We start from the raw sequence: 17,556 nt of genomic DNA on the forward strand, positions 1-17,556 counted from the left end.
GTAAAGCCTAATGCTGCTGTAATGGCACGCTGTCATAATGTTAGACATCAGTTAGAAAAAAAGATAGCAGATTACACATGCAGAGAGAGAGAGAGACGGAGAGAGAGAGAGAGAGAGAGAGAGAGAGAGAGAGAGAGATATTTCATTGCCACCGTCTGAGGAACCCACAATGATCCGCTCCACTGTCTCCAACACACAACTGGAACTCTTTACTCGTGGACTTACTGTTTATATTATTGTCACCACTTTTATCCCGTTTCACAAATTACCATTAATCTATTTTTATTTTTATTAATATTTTTAGTTTTACTGATATATTGTTATTTTTATTAATCTATTTTTATTTTTTTACATTTTTTTCTTTATTTCTATATTATATTTTATGTTCATATTTGTTTGCACTACTGCCCTTTTTGCACTGTCTTGTCTGTACGCAGCGACGCTGCACTGCTTTGGCAATACGAATGTACAGTTATTTGTCATGCCAATAAAGCACCTAAAATGTGAAAATGTGAAATGTGAAATGTGAGAGAGAGAGAGAGAGAGAGAGAGAGAAAGAGAGAGAGAGAGAGAGAGAGAGAGAGAGAGAGCGAGCTTAACAAATAATTTGCAATGAAATTCATGAACTTCCTAATGAGGTCTACAGAATAGCAACTGCACAACCAAAAGAAAAGTCCTTTGCAGTTTTGGATTCTCTTCAAATGCTGTGGTGATTAACTACTTTAAGTGCACTTCTCCAATCAGAGGGGTCATCAGACCCAGACATTATGAAGTGCTGCAAACGCTTACTCCAAAATAAAAGGCTGCTGATAAAGAAAGCACTGAAAACAGCTATATTTCATACTGCTGATGAGCCAAAAATTCTGGTAATGACTACATGATTTGCCATTGAAGGATTTACTGCATAGACAGACTTTGCTGCGCAACAATAACTACAGAGGGCAGCAATAAATGTTTGCTTAAATTCTCAAATGAGATGGTGTGTAAAACATTGCAATCAGGGGAATGTATATATCAATGTATAATCAACCCTGTTTAATGTGCAACTGAGAAATCTATAACCCCAAACCAGAAAAGGTTGGGACAGTATAGAACACCCAAATAAAAAAAAAGAAAGTAGTGATTTTCATATTTACTTTGACTTGTATTTCATTGCAGACAATATAAACACAACATAACATATATATATATATACACATATATAACATATATATATATACATATACACATATATAACATATATATATATATATATATATATATATATATATATATATATATATATATATATATATATATATATCGTTATATATATATCATGTTTTGTCCAGTTAACTTCATTTCACTTGTAAATATACATCCTTTTCTGTCATTCAGACCTGCAACACGTTCTAAAAAAACGTTGGGACAGGAGCAGTTTAGGGCGAGTAATCAGGTAAACTGGTTAAATAATGATGTGATTTGAAACAGGTGATGTCAGCAGGTGATTGTAATTATGATTTGGTACTAAACCAGCATCTAAGAAAGGTCTAGTCCATTGGTAGGGAACTCTTTGACCAAAAATATGTGGCTCTTCAGCTGTCTCCCTTCAATAATATCTGGCGGTTTAAAAAATTATAACCATCACTGAAAATCCAAAAGTTTCCTATTGAAAATACAATTACAATTCCTTTTTAGTGTAATTTCTTTACACAAAGACTTGCATTTCTTTATTTTTGAGTTGTGCATGGGCATAAAGATTTTGTTTAAAGCTGTATTATTTATAGCAGTGGTTCTTAAAGTGGGGGTCGGGACCCCTTGGGGGGGGGTCGTTGGACAATGAGAGGGGGTCGCTTGGTGATTTTCAAAAATCTAATAAATTTAAATAAACTTTTAAAATTACCATTGTTAATTCATAACCTACAGATAAAAATAATTACATAAAAAATACAATATCCTAGCTAAACATTTTGAAACTTTACAGCACCAAAATTAAACCAAGAAAAGACTTGTGATGTAACTTAAATATTGTGCCCACCAGTCTCATTTGGTGAGGTTAATATTAAATAATAATAAAAAAATATATATGGTTGTTAGACTATTGCACTTTTTTTGTGTTGTCAATATGTTTGTTTTTGGAGGCCTGCTGGTTTGTGTGAGTGTTGTGTGCAAAGTTTGTATGATTATAAGCACTTCCGAAAATAGTGGGGGTCGCGAGTCATTGGCATTGTTATTTTTGGGGTCGCGGGCTGAAAAGTTTGAGAACACCTGATTTATAGTAGTATCAGTAGCTCTTTAAAAAATGCGTTTGCAAAAGCATTCAGAAACGACTCTTTGCTAAAAAAGGTTCCTGACCCCTGGTCCAGTCCTTCAGGAGCAAAAACGGGCAGAGGATCGCCAGTTTGGCAAAAAATACACAAGAAAATGATTGAAATGTTTAAAAAGGATGTTTCTCGAGAAAGAGAGCAAGACATTTGGATATTTCACCTTCAACAGTGCATAACATAATTAAAAGATTCAAGGAATCTAAAGGAATTTCAGTGTGTGAAGGACAAAGGTGCAAGCCTAAACTGAACAACTGTGATCTCCAATCAAGAATTAGCATTCACCTATAAATAATATCACCACATGGGCTCAGAACTACTTTGGCAAACCTTTGTCAAGTACCACAATTAAAGTTAAAACAGTTAAAACTCTGCTGTGAAAAAAGGAAGCCCTATGGTAACAGTGTCCAGAAGCGGCATCAGCTTCTCTGAACTCTGAGGCATCTGGGATGGACCATCACACAGTGGAAACCTGTACTGTGGTCAGATGAATCAGTATTTCAGGTCATTTTTGGAAGAAATGGACGCTGTGTGCTTCGGATCAAAAAGAAAAAGATCCAAACTGTTTCCAGAAACAAGTCCAAAAGCCAGAATCTGTCATGGTATGGGGGTGTCTCAGTGCCCTTGGCTAGGCTAACTCGGATTTCTGTGATGGCACCATTAATGCTAAATAGTACTGCCTTCACGATTGTGAGATGTAAAATGCAACAACGAAGACCGTGTACTGTTGCTCAACTTAAGACTTGTCTGCAGGATGAAAGGGACAAATATTAATCTGAAACACTACATCATTCATCGCAAGACAAAAAAGGTCACTATTTGGAGTTCTTTAGTAGAACATTTTATTCTGTCACTGACATCCATAGTAGGAACAAAATAATGCTATAAAAGTCAATAGCTGTTTTTTCCAACATTTTTCAGAATATCTTCTTCTGCACTCAACAGAAGAAAATAACTTAAACAGGTTTGGAAGCACTTAAAGATGACTGAATGATGACAGAACTTTCATTTTTGGGTGACCTATCCTTTTAACAACTAAAGGAAGGTTAAGGAATTTAACAACTACTGAATACTACTAGATCTTTACACAGTGGAGCTGCTCCCTTTAACAACACATGATCTCTGCCTAAATTGAATGCAACTCCTGATGGAAATCAACTGCCTGTAGTCGCTGAAAATCATCGCAATGCCAAATGCACTCGGTTATCTAGAGATGATCCTATCTGACCCCCGGCAGAACCACTCAGACTCAGTAAAGTCTACTAAAGCACGTCCCGAAGAAGACACATTCAAAGAGGTTCAGTGGGATTCAGGTTAACTGGTTGAGTCATGTTTAAAAATAAAGCCTTCTCACTATTTGAGCCAGATGAATACTAGCACTCACATCTTTACTGTGGGATAGATATTCTGACATGGATGTTTAAGAAGTGAAAAGCTGCACACTGCATCACTTAGAATTAGTATTACTGCCAAACATACAACAAGCCAGAGCCATATAACTCACTGAAAGACAAAGATTCAATCATAGACTCCTTGATTTTTTTTTTTTTGGCCAGGCAGTGCATTTTCTCCTTTCACAAAGCAAATGCTGTGCAGCACGTATCGAGTGATCTTCTCATATGAATGGGGCATTGTGAAGGAAAGTAGAAATTATGAATGACTGAATGGGCTGGAATTTTGAATACAAGCCCAGAGTCCAACAACTACATTATTAACCTACTTTATTTACCAGTACCATCGATTATGTCTGAAAGGTAGGTCTCATATAAGGATGTGAAATGAACTGTTGCTATGTAATAAGTTTGACAGTGTGACGAGGGCTTCTGGCCGAGAACTGTGGGAACGGAGTGAGGCCACCGCGTAAATGGATACACCTGCGGAGCGCACCTGCTTCGGATCCCACGGAAGGAGCTCTGGACGATAAAAGGAGAACCGACGCAGTTTTTAACATATTTATTTATATCATGAACGGCAGCTCCTTACGGAGACTACCGTCTAAACCAAAACAAACGGACGGCAGCTTCTCACGGAGATTGCCGTCAAACTGAAAGCAAAAGTAAAATATGTTCGGGCCCGGTCCTCTCTAGGCTTCCTCTGCCATCGTTCCTCCTTTTTTTTTTCCACCTCCTTTTCTCTCAGCCCATCTCATATAGGTCTCGTGGGTGCTGTGGCACCAAACCCTCCCCAATCCCACCCCCACCCCGGAGTATGCACAGCCAAGCAGGCTATGTGGCAAGGGGGCATGGCCGAGAGCCGTGGGAACGGAGTGAGGCCACCGCGTAAGTGGATACACCTGCGGTGCGCACCTGCTTCGGATCCTACGGAAGGAGCTCTGGACGATAAAAGGAGGAACGATGGCAGAGGAAGCTGAGAGAGAACCGGGCCCGGACATATTTTACTTTTGCTTTCAGTTTGACGGCAGTCTCCGTGAGGAGCTGCCGTCTGTTTGCTTTGGTTTAGACGGCAGTCTCCGTGAGGAGCTGCCATTCATGTTTAAATAAATATGTTAAAAACTGCGTCGGTTCTCCGCCTTCTCCTTCCCGGCGGCCAAAGGGCCGTGAACGTCATTACAGACAGGTTTTACACAGCTCTTAAAGGGATAGTCCGCGCAAAGTGTTTAATTTGCCATTTGCTCACCCTGAGTACCTCCAAGATTTTTGACCTTTTCAAGAGTTCGCCCTAAGCTGATGATTGATTATGGAGCGTGTTTGGCATGCTGTCCCATTGCAGGGCGAGAGGGGAGTCCAAGTTCAGGTAGGTCTCGAGAACTCCCCTGCTTGATAATGTTGGAAGTAGATTATAATGCTATGGAGTGTCTACGCTGTCAATTTAGATTTGCCTATTCACTTACATTACATGTTTTTGGTCTGTGGGAGGAAACCGGAAAGCCCGGTGAAAACCCACATGAACTCGAGGAGAACATGCAAACTCTGCACAGAAATGCCGAATTGGCCAGGTAGTGTCTCAGCCGGTGACATTCTTGCTGTTTGGCCGTGGAGCTAACCATTAGGCCTCCGTGCTGCTCTGCTGTTATTTGACCATGACTCTGGATTCCCTGCATACATCTGTTTGCCCCTGTGTTGACTGTTGCTTACCTAATAAACCTGCATTTTGGATCTGCACTCCTTTGTCAGCGCCCCTTAACGTCACAGTTCCATTTCATTTAAGATTTGTGACTAAATCATTCCATATAACTTAAACCTCGACATGTTTTACATAAATACTATTAAATAAATAGAACTGTAATTTAAAAGTTGTGAGAAATGTAATCAGTTGTATCTCGTTTGTTTGCGCCTCAGAACACCTTCCTTTTTAGACCAGCACATATGAGCAAGCGCAAATGCATTTGCTGTTTAAACAGCGCGGCGGAAAATGTCAAAACAACTCTTGCGCCAAGCTAAAACTAGCAAACAACAATTCCTTGTGTCACATTGCGCTGGGTGTATGATAGGGCCCTTAGTGTGTAACTTTATTGAACGGATTTGATTGTAATAATCTAGGAAAAGTCTTTAAAATAACGGTGTTTTTCTGTAAACATTTTAAATAAAAATATATATAGATTTGTTATTTTTGCACTTTAAGAAGTTTTACCGTAATTTTATGGTTTTTGTTCGGCAGCCGTAGCTGCCAGTTATTTTACTTTTTTTGTTTTTTTGTTTTTACAGAGCAAATAATTACAATTTAATACTTTAATTTTACGTCATTTTAAATGTACTGCAAAAAAAAAAAAACAGGAAAAAACACTGTGTAATTAATATGGCAATTTTTTTGTATAAAACAGACAAACTGCGATAATTTGTCATTATTTCAAAAAGTACATAAAATAACAGTCAAGCTGTTAATTTACAGATATTGTTTGTAATTTTTACGGACTATTGAATATAATTTAAAATAACAGAAAAAATACTGTATAAATAATACTGTAATTCCCCTGTATGAAAACAAAAATGTCAGCAATTTGTCTTTAATGATAAAGTACCTAAAATGAAAGTCAAACTGTTAATTTAGAGGGATTGATTGTCATTTTAATAGAATTTGAAATGACAAAAAATTACTGTAAAAAATTTTGAGATATTTTTGTAAAGTTAGTTTTTTTTTTACAGTGCATCTTATCACAACATTTATAACACTGATATTATGATTGATGTAGGCCTAAATTTCACATCATTTGCAAGCGGTGAACTGGGACAAATGGTGATGATAAAAGTCTCAGTGCTGCCAGACCACATATAAGCACTCTTAGATCTAACATCCAATCAGATTTAAGGACCCGAACTTACTGCTGTATAATGATTCACAATCAGCCACAAAAAGAAGCATCAATAAAAACCCCAAGACAACAACACCACTGTATCAAAACAGAAACGATTCAAGCAACAAATCCGCCTCAGACTACTTGAACCTGCCTAAAGGCCCGTACATAAATGGACTAACGTTAGTCGAGCGGAAGAAAGTAGCGCATGGCCCATATTATGACTAAAAGCTCGAATATCGAGTTTGAAGTGGTGCTGCCGCATGACCTTACAGGCCACAGATACATCAACACGAAGACTCCAGAGCATCTATATATGTACGTAAACGGCAGACAGCAATAACAAAGCGCCGCATTGTTCATTCGGCTAGAAGAATATATGCCCCTAATGCCCACTCTCCTCTCCCGTCATAAGCACCTGTCCCGTCCGTATTCGCCCTTTCGTACTCACCCAAAACGCCAGCTGATGTGGTCTGAGGGGCAGCGGTGTGCTGCTGCTGCTCTGCCCGCTCCGCGTCTCCCTGCGCCCGGTGTCTGAGCCGCGAGCTCTCGCCGTCGCTGCTGCTGCTGATGTTGCTCGCCGATGATGCAGCAGCGGCCGCCGCCGTGTCGGGCATCATGCTGCTGCTGTTTCAGCGGGGAATGAAGGCAGAAATGGGGCGCAGTGTGCGAGGATACACACCGGCTGGGTTAAATGAAGGTGAGGGTGAAGTGAAGGTTGTTGTGAGTCATCCTGTTTGCAGCGGGATGCGATGCGAGGAGAGAGCGACTGCGGCGCGAGGAGGAGTACAGGCTACTATGGTGGAGGAGGGACAAAGAAGAGGAGAAGATACACCGCCTTTCAAATTCACAAGAAAAAAAATGGCTTTATTGACATGACAAATGTATTGCCAAAACATTTATTAAGTTTACATTTAAAAGAAAATACAAAGAGTGTATATAAAACATAAACAAAGTAAATAGCTAGTAGTAAAAGACAAATAATAAATAAGATAATAAAATAAATCAGAATAAACTGTACATTTAACAATCAATGTTTTAGGATAAAACAGTAATAATAAATAATAATAATCTGTATATTTACAATTATTTTTTATAAACATCTAAGTGTGTGTGTGTGTGTGTTTGCGTGCGTGCGTGCGTGCCTCTCTTCGTCTGTGTGTGCTGGAAAACCCACTCGGCTAGAGATAAAGTCTACTCACACTGCCACAGTCTCACAGGACATGCATTATTAGCTGGCTGACCTCAGCCTGAGTGTATTGATGTATTGATTTGCCCATTACATTGCCTATCAAACCTCAGCATTTAGAAAAAGCAAAACTCATTCTCTCCAACTCTTCTGTGCTGGAATAGGCTGATTTTTGCGGTTTCTGTTAGTATAGCATTTTTATATTGTTGTAATTTTTGTCAACAACTTCATTAAATGCTGTAAATGTGATGAAGTTTTGAAAAAAATGCTAGCAAGGAAATGCAACAGCGGTTGTTTAGGATTTCTCCTTAAATGCAAATTTTTGTTATTGATTGAAAACCCAACCGTCAACTTTATCAAATGAAATGAGTGCAGTTAACTTAAAATTTACTGTAAGATAATTCTACTCATTTGAAAAGAGTTTTGAACTCAGTGTTGAAGATAATGAGGTAATTAAATACCTCATTACTTCAGCTTAAATGGAGTAAGTTCACAGAACTCATAGATTAACTTAAATGGTTTGTAGCAATCGGTTTCCTCAAACGGTTTGAGTTGTCTTAACTTATTGGGTTTAACAGTACTCAGTTGAGTTCTCTTCATTTATTAGATTTTACTGTGCTCACATTGCTTAATTTACTCAAATAAGTTCATAGCACTCATTAGGATAATTGAACTTAAATGGTTTGTTGCAATCGGTTTCCTCAAATGGTTTGAGTTTCCCTAACTTATTGGGTTTTACAGTGTATGAAAATAGGTTTACGCGATAAGCAGATGAGATCATATTTTTCATATGTTGTTGTTATTATTATTATTATTTAGCATGCAATTTAATACACTATTTATTTATAAACCACATTTAAAAACAACTGAAGTTAACTCACTCCAGCACTGTAAAAAATTTGACCTTAAATTCACAGTAAATTACTGGCTAATAATTGCATTACTTTCACAGTAAATTACTGTATGTAAATTCACAGTAAATTATTGTGAGGTAGTTCACAGTAATTTACTGTGGTTTTGTCACATTAAATTATTGTGAAATTACAACCATATATTGTAACTTTACAGTAGATAATAAAGTCTGTTACTGTGATTTCACAGTATTATCTTGTAGAATTAACTATATTTTACTGTGAATTTGCAAAACGATTACTGTGATTTAGCAGTAGGTTGCAGTTTAAATACCTGATTTAACTGTAAAGTTACAATTATATCCCGGATTACTGTAATTTAACAGTTTGGTGCTGTAAAATTTCAAAGCAATTTTAGGTCACACAAAAATGAAAATTCTATCTTGATTTACTCACCCTCAGGTTGTTCCAGCTCTGTTAAAAATGATTTTTTTTGTTAAACACAGGAATAAAAATATCAAATAATCCTCTTTGTGTCCAAACAACCTGAGGATGCGTAAATGACGACAGAATCTTCATTTTTGGGTGATCTGAGAAGACTCTAAAATCAAAATAAAAACAAACACACATACATTTTACAGATTTATTTAACAGCTTAATGACATCTGTGTAAACATTTCAGAAAACTTTCAAAAGGTGAAGGTGAAGTCTCAAAAAATACTATAAGAACATATTCATAAAAAAATCTGACATCATATGTAGCTTACATATAAAAAGCAGTGCTTCAGAGTGCGCTCTCTCTGTCTCTCATTATATATATATATATATATATATATATATATATATATATATATATATATATATATATACACACACATATATATATATATATATATATATATATATATATATATATATATATATATATATATATATATATATATATATATACACACACACACACACACACACATATATATATATATATATATATATATATATATATATATATATATATATATATATATATATATATATATATATATATACACACATGAGAGAGAGAGACAAAACTTCTTGCTAAATTAGGCAGTCGTCTATTCAAGGTCAATCATTTTCCTGATAATTTTACACACTTGCTGGTTGATGCGTCTTCTCTGCTTCTTTGACTTCGTCTGTCTCCCATCTCCAAACTGGTGCCCAAAAAGCACCTATAAGCAAAAGGGCAGACAAACAGTTAGCTTCATACAACACTACTGGGACACTACTGCTGCACTACAGAGCAAAATTACTGTTAGCTCAGTTTGAACATGCTGACAATACTGTAGCTCAGTCAAACTGCAATCATTTAAACAAAAACATCTGAAAAGCATTTCCATCACAAACACACAATCAAGAACAGTCCAACAACAAATAGTGATTTTAATGACCTAGGCAGAGCATTTTAAAACAGTTGATTTGATTTACATCTTCTGTTTACAGACTATAATCTAATGCTGGGTTCACACTTATTGCAAAGTTAACACATGCATCACAGCACTTGCTCTTGAATACTAGCAGGATGTTTCTTGCATCAAGCTAATTTTTTATGATTTAAATATAAGAAAAATTTTGCAAAAAAAAAACTTGATTGAAGTGATACAGCACTTGTGTTGCATTCATTTCAATCAAGTTTTTTGCAAATATTCCAAATATTTTTCAACGTTTTTTGAGTTTCACTTAATTTGTGCTGCCCAGTAAAAATTTCCTACTATTTATGCATTTGCAATGACTTGTATGTAATCCACTCACCTGAATAGGTAACTTCACATATGGTATAAGAGCCCCATCCTTTTAAAGACAGCTTCCCCTCTGGTCTCCAGCACAGACAAACAATTTGTGTCTGCAACACAGCCCTTTATAGCAAGGGGACAAGGGGAGTCATGACTTGTGTTCCTATACATTCCTTGTTTAAACCCCCCCATTACCATAGACATTACCTTAAATTCCAGAGTGCAAAAGGCAACTTCAGCATACTTCAGTTTCAGACCAGATTCAAAGTCAGTTGTGAAATCCAGGTGAGGTCCCATGACCACTCGACCCTCCAAGGAATAAGACTAAAAGGGGGAAAGAAGGATTAAATTAGAGGTGTTTGTGAATAATTAAATTTGTTTGTAGAAACAAAGTTGACATTCCATGCTCTGCCTATTAAAAACCAAGCAAACAAACACACATGCCCAGTAAAATTGCTAATAAAAATAAAAACTATAGTTTAAAAAAATCTTTGTCTAATATTTACTACTACTGGAGGTACTGGTGGAACTTCTGGAAGAAGAAAAAGAGTTTGTACAAGAAACTGCTCACAACAAATCTGTGAAAAACCTGACATTTAAAAATCTAATAAAAATGAGGAAGGCATCAACATTACCTTTAATAATCAAGCGAGGGTTGATTGGTAGCATCAGTGTTTCAACATCAGTGGCTGTAAAAAAAAAAATGAATATAATAAGAGTAGAATAAGACTCAACCTAACACACGCACACACTCTATATATATATATAGGTTTAGATTGTGATAATGAATTTAGGTTATATTTGTGTGCTCAGAATTTACACTCACCTCACACTTTAGCTATTATCAGGTACACCTGAACACCAAAAAATAAAATCTACAGTTAGTGACAATATACAATTAGTTCTCATTAGTAAATGTTAGCACTGCATTAACACCAGTGAGAAATATACAATATGTACTGTGTTAGTGTTAGTTTAAAAGAATACAACTGAATTGTATTATAAGCCTCATTTAATAAAACAGTTAAGACTTGTTTCATAATGAGTTTAGTTTATTTAACTAACTTAACGTTAACGTTACAGTGAACAAAATTAACATAACAGTTACATGATGGTCACTAACCGTAACGTTAACTTAAGTGAAGGTCAGAGCTTACCTTAACGTTATAGTCATTTCACCTTTACTTCAGTCTTGTACTGAAACAGAAAATGCAGTTAACAAGAAGTCAATTAAAGAAAATTCCCTTTCTTTTTTCAGGAACTAACGTTAACGTTATGCTAATACCTCAGAAAACACTACAATCACCATCTGGCGTCGTTAATTTCTTGCTTTAAAAAAAGGCGCGCTTAAACCCTGTCCGTGCGAGTACAACTAAAGTACTCGGTAAATTCCTGTTAAATGACATGCACTATACAGAAATACACATACAACAATCATTTAACGGACAAAAGTCATATTTTAACACTTACCGAGGATGAATCCGTTGGGTGAAGAGACGACGGCGTTGTCTGTGGTGATGGCGCTTGTTTGCGGTCGAGTCGAGTCAGTTCTGTTCAATGAATCGGCTCCTTTAAGTGAACAGTAAAGAGTCGAATTCGGCTCCTTTAAGTGAACAGTAAAGAGTCGAATTCGCCTGAAAACGATTCCGTTTTGTATAATATTGTAAGACGCAAACATATAATTCATTAATATTTCATCATATTGCTTGGTCCGTGTACTGCTTGTACACGAATTGCTTGTTGATGACTAAGAGCTCATGAACACGTCTGATAAAATATCTGAATCTGATTCAATGTCACACGAGTCCTGAACCGAAGCAGTGCAAGAGTAATATATTGATTGAAATATAAAGTTAATTATTTTCTTAGCCATTCAAAATATTACATATCTCTGACTTTAACAATAAGAATAAAGTTCGTTTGGAGTGTATTGAGAATTATTATTTTTTCCTCCCAGGATTCATTTCGCACCAAGCTGCATCAAGCTGTAATGGTGGATGAGAAGGCACATAATATTATAAATATTGCTTGTAATATGTAATGAAATAAAGTTTTAACACTTTTTCATGCGAGAATGTAGTTCTTCAAAACTCAAATCTGTGGACTGTTAGTAAAAATTGTGTGTAATTTTAAGTGTGTTTTGCCGGTAGCGGAGATCTATGACCTCCAGGCGGTAACGGCGCTCTTTACTCATGTATCCGCCGAGAGGCGCCTGTCTTCAGGCTAGACATTGGGACAATTGCCCCGTCTTCGATGGCTCTATATGCGTCCGAAAATGAAGTTTTAACTGTTTTTCATGCTAGAATGTAGTTGTTTAAAACTCTAATCTGTGGTTTATTTATATAGATAAAAAAATAATAATTTATATATATATATATGTATTTCTGAGATTAGTGACCTCCAGGCGATGACAGGTGCCCAATACTCATGAAACCGTCTAAAGCAGACATTTACCCTGACATTGAAATAATTGTTGGCTGTTTAACAGTCTTTGGTTTCATTAATTAATTACTTTTTATTCCAGTTTATTATGTTTTGGCTAAGCACACAGTTATGTTCATTAAATACTATTTCCTATTCTATGTTAACTGTATAAAATTAAATAAAGGTGCAGTACAATCAAAAAGATGTTGGTAACCAAATCGTTTTGGGGGCTATAACATTCTGTTATTATCTGTTAAAAGTTCATTTGTATTAATTTCTACGTTGAGTTTAAAAAAGGTTTGAATTTCTATAACTAACGTGCAAAAGATATAGCCCTTTTCACAGTAATTTGCTGTAATCATGCTACCTGCCGTAATTTCACAATAAAATTATGAATACAACATATTACTGTGAGTTTTTCAGTTAAATACTGTGAAGGGATACTAATGTAATTTACTGTGAAAAATTACAGTAACTTGTTGTGAAAACCTGGAAATTTTTTACAGTGAGGACTTCCAAAAACAACTGTTGTCCTACAGCCTTATTATGGCAAAGGTTTCGGAAATCAACAGAATCCCCATCATTTAGATCTTGGCTGGAAGTATTAACTAAATTAGCACATTTGGAAAGGATCAGATTTCTTACGGCAAAGAAATTGAAAAAATTTGACAAAGTTTGGTCTCCTCTTCTCCTCTATCTTGAAAGCGTATTGAATACCCAGATGGTGAAGGACACACCAGTACTGCATAAGCTTTAGTCCCATGGAGTGGGGTGGGTTTTAGGGGTTAGGTGTTTTGTGTTTTTTGAAAATTGTATTCTGGGTCTGTCCTAATTATGCTTTATTGTGTGTTATTTTATTTGTTGAATTCTTTTTTTTTTTACAAAAAAAAAAAAAAAAACTAACTAGAGATGTTGTAATATTTTCTGTAATGCTGCAATTAATATCTCAATAAAAAAAAAACTTAAAACCACCTGAAGTTGACTAAATTTTTTTAGAAGTACTAAAGATAGAGAAGAAAATAGAATATAAAAGGAAAAATGTATATAATTATAATAGTAATTAATAATAAAATTACAATCTGTTTCTCAGTAAGTCAGATTTTAGGGTTTATTTCCAACCTAGAATCTTCACAACATTGCACAACTATGTCTATCTGGATAAATCCCCACTCTATATTTCTATGGGACTAAAACGAGAAACAGCCTGATGAAGCAGGCTATTATTTATTAATTAATGCAAAAAATATCTTCCCAGTTGAATATTTCAGAGCGCTTAAATCTGAGGGTGATCTATTGTGCCTCTTTGAACAAAAGAGCATAATAGGCCTGTCAGATTGGTTTAACAGAATCCTTCAGGATACTTCACAAGATTCAACAGTGATATTGCTATGTGATTCATATTATATTAATACTATGTGTTTAATTAATATTGTAATATATAAAAAAATAGATCCAGAAATCAAGGTGAATCAAGATTATCCACTTTGCATTTTCTAAATGTTCTTTAATCCTTCAGTTTGAGTATAACAAAACATAAACAGTTTCTTTGCATCTTATTTAAATTATTGGATTTCATGAATAAAAATGATAGTTTTTACACAATTTCTAAAAATGTAAATTTATAATTATTATAGACTAGTTTAAAAATTACAGTGCAGATCATACATTTTATTAAATGTCTCTGCTGACCCCTTGTGTTAAAAATATCAGAAGGGGGCACTTTATGATTATTGCCACTAGGAGACCCTGCAGGATCTCCATAGAGATAAATGCAGTGGAAGATGAGAACAAAACTCTAAATTCAAGCTTGAGTTTGCTTCATTCTGCATTCGTAAGCACTACATTTATTTTATTATGTATTTCTGTGTGTTAGCAATGCAAATGTGTATATGTGGGACAGGTCAACATTGTAGGAACTAAACCTGACGTTATAACTTTTTTAAACCAGTCAGGGGAAATACATAGTTAAAGTAACTTATTTTTAGCTCTGTTTTTTGACAGCTTATTTTAAAATGTACACATATTTAATTCAGCATCTCAACTGATAGTGTCACACTTGGCATACGCTAATAATTGTACAAAACTTAAAATTTAGCTATTCCTAAGTGATCTATTAATTTAATGTAATCTATAGACCATGCTATAAAAGTCAACAAACATGTTATTACTTTATAACATGTTTTTGTTCCAATATCATTTTTAGTGAAAAAGGGTGGGTTTTTTCCAGGTTTTTTGTCGCTTTATGTTTTTGATTTAATTATTAAATACTGCATTTTAGTGAAGTTTCAAGCACTATTTTTTAGCTGAATTAGCTTGGGTGGTCATCATAACCACTGATTTAATGTACCAAAAACGTTTGCTAAATGTATAGAATAAAGAAAAATAAAGAAATATGAAAAAGTACTTTTTTTAATAAACAAAGTTATTACATTACATATTATTAGAAAAAAAGTAGTTGAAGTTTAAAAAAAATAGCCTATGGACATTTGTTGGGCAAATAACAAAATGGCCAGCGACTTACCTCAGTCAGAATTTTGTCTTCTGAATTATAAAAACATAATAATATTAATAATGTAGAGCTTGACGATTTTTCTAGTCTCTTTTGTTGAAAAGTACATATCAAAAGTTTAAGGATAACAAAAACAACCTAATTAGTAATAAAATTAACTTTAATGTGGGCCGCTTTTGATGCTTCAAACCTTTTTACTGGTATTTTTTGGTACAAGATTCAGAATAAAAGTTGGGCTATACTTATAGTGAAAGATCACTATCATCATATTGTATGTTTTCTTGCGCAGCTGCATGTTGGACTCATGAAAAATAATTGTTTGAATTCATTGGAAGACTTCTTTGATGGGTTATTTTCTCAATTTATGATGGCATAGCAGTTAAAAGAAGACACTGTTTGGGGCAATACTGGACCTTTTATCAGTACCACACGAACACCCTTGTGTTAGTACTACACGGGCAGAGTTGAAGGACGCACAAGAGGAGCGATTTACTTGATTGACAGTTAAGCTGGCGAATCACAGGCCAATTTGCGCGGACGTCGGACGACGCGGACCAATGAAATTAGCCTAAAAGGGGTCATAACAAACCGCCTACAACATTTCTTTTTAAACTCACGTGGAGCGCTCGTTACTCCCAACGGCTTTATAATAAGCGTTTAACAATGATTTGTACAATAAACCTGTACATCATTTCATAGAGCCCATTACCATGCATTTTATAAGTTGTTGTTTGAGGAGAAGTACTGTCTCAATTGCTGTCTCAAGGTCTTTTTCCATTCATAAGCACTTAGCTTTCGGTTACAGTAATAGCTACATCATACATGACTGCTTCTTTCTTTGGCAGGTCTCTTTTAGTGAAAAGGCTGTTTTGTTCTGGCTGGCCTGGGGATGACACTATCTACTCCTTGTCGTCGGGTCAGGGCAAGTGTGGGGTGGCGGTGGTCCGGGTCAGCGGTCCGGCTTCAGCGCTCGCTGTTCGCCGTCTGACCCGAAGCCTCCCCGCGCCTCGAACTGCCAGCCTCCGCAGCATCAGCCACCCGCAGAGCAAAGAGCTGCTGGACCGCGGCCTGGTCCTATGGTTTCCAGGTGATTTAGGCTCCTTACCTCAATTATATCATCAAGTTAAAATGTAGAACTAGTGTATTTTTGTTAAATATCATTGCATAAATGTCATTCATTTGCCCCGTTAACAATAAAATGTTAAAAACATAATTGTTTCCCATAATTCTAAATCTGCATTTTCAGAAGCCAATGCTCCAGTCTTTTAAATAAATATGCAGCACCTTTTGCAACTTCCAAACTAGGTTGCAGTTTAAAGAGTTGATTTCACTACATGCTTTTAAAAAGATTTTAAAAGATTTGGAGTTTGAAACATTGGCCTGTAAATGTGCTGTAGTTTTTATCTGTCTTTGTATGTGTGTTTTGATGGATGAATGTTACTTGTTATTTGTTTTTGTTTGTTTGTTAAACCTATGTGAACATTATTCAGCCAAAACTTGGCAAGGATGCTCTTGTAAATCAGATTTTTAATCTCAATGTGCTTTTCCTAGTAAAATAAAGGTTATAGTAATAATAAAATGTCAGACACATTGCACTCAATGGAGCTAGTGACTGTTAGTGGTGGAGCCCGTTAAAAAAGCATTGCATGCAGCTCAGATTGCATCTGCACAAGGTCTGCATCCAGACCCCTCTCGATTGATTTGAATGCTTCATTGCTGAATAAAAGTAATAATTAAAGAAAAAGATTTTAAAGATGTTTCTACTGAATAAACCACAATGTTTAAACGAGCTATTGAACCATCTGACCTGTTTCACTCTCTCAGGTCCCGCTAGTTTCACTGGAGAGGACAGTGCAGAATTTCACATTCACGGTGGTCCTGCTGTCATCAGCGGGGTCTTGCAGGCACTTGGTATGTTTAAACCTCTTTGATCCAAAATTGTAATTGAATAAAGTACAGTATTGTCTATAAATTCTATTTAAATGTTTATTAAATCATCAGAAATACATGACTGCAACTAATCACAGCCTTTTGACGATTCATCGTTTGAGCACTAGATGGTAGCATCTGTTTTGTGCTTTCAAATGTTTAGCTTTTGTTTCTTCAGCTGATGTATTTACTCATGTAAAATAGCATTTTTGTGCTTTACTGAAGCAGTTGCACATTGTATAATAATAAACAATAATGTGGAAGTTTAATTGCTCTAAATCTTTTTAAAACATTTTTGATTTTGTGCTGTATTAAAGGATCACTCTT

At 35.6% G+C, this 17,556-nt stretch overlaps 3 protein-coding genes across 9 annotated transcripts in view; 2 read left to right on the forward strand and 1 right to left on the reverse strand.

The window, feature by feature from the left end:
- The window catches only part of ano8b (anoctamin 8b), a 43,111-nt gene extending 31,198 nt beyond the window's left edge, over window positions 1-11,913 (reverse strand). Inside the window, exons 1-8 of the mRNA XM_087273134.1 lie at window positions 11,838-11,913; window positions 11,525-11,564; window positions 11,194-11,221; window positions 11,003-11,056; window positions 10,575-10,691; window positions 10,387-10,490; window positions 9,732-9,806; window positions 7,007-7,393 (exon numbers count right to left, since the gene is read on the reverse strand). Of these exons, the coding sequence (XP_087129260.1) occupies window positions 7,007-7,175 (169 nt within the window). The 5' untranslated portion in view covers window positions 7,176-7,393; window positions 9,732-9,806; window positions 10,387-10,490; ... (3 more) ...; window positions 11,525-11,564; window positions 11,838-11,913. The remainder of the gene's footprint in view (window positions 1-7,006; window positions 7,394-9,731; window positions 9,807-10,386; window positions 10,491-10,574; window positions 10,692-11,002; window positions 11,057-11,193; window positions 11,222-11,524; window positions 11,565-11,837) is intronic.
- The window catches only part of ranbp3a (RAN binding protein 3a), a 1,280,039-nt gene that overhangs the window by 90,833 nt on the left and 1,171,650 nt on the right, over window positions 1-17,556 (forward strand). The window lies entirely within an intron of this gene.
- The window catches only part of gtpbp3 (GTP binding protein 3, mitochondrial), a 46,083-nt gene continuing 44,423 nt past the window's right edge, over window positions 15,897-17,556 (forward strand). For all 3 annotated transcript variants that reach the window (XR_015501966.1, XM_087272401.1, NM_001020769.1), the window contains 3 exon segments: window positions 15,897-16,066; window positions 16,146-16,387; window positions 17,125-17,211. Coding sequence is in view for 2 of the 3 variants with exons in the window: in XM_087272401.1 (XP_087128527.1) it covers window positions 16,011-16,066; window positions 16,146-16,387; window positions 17,125-17,211 (385 nt within the window). In the remaining variant the exon portion in view is untranslated.

Source organism: Danio rerio, chromosome 11 (genome assembly GCF_052040795.2).
Source record: "Danio rerio strain M-AB ecotype USA chromosome 11, GRCz13ab, whole genome shotgun sequence".
Classification (NCBI taxonomy): Eukaryota; Metazoa; Chordata; class Actinopteri; order Cypriniformes; family Danionidae; genus Danio; species Danio rerio.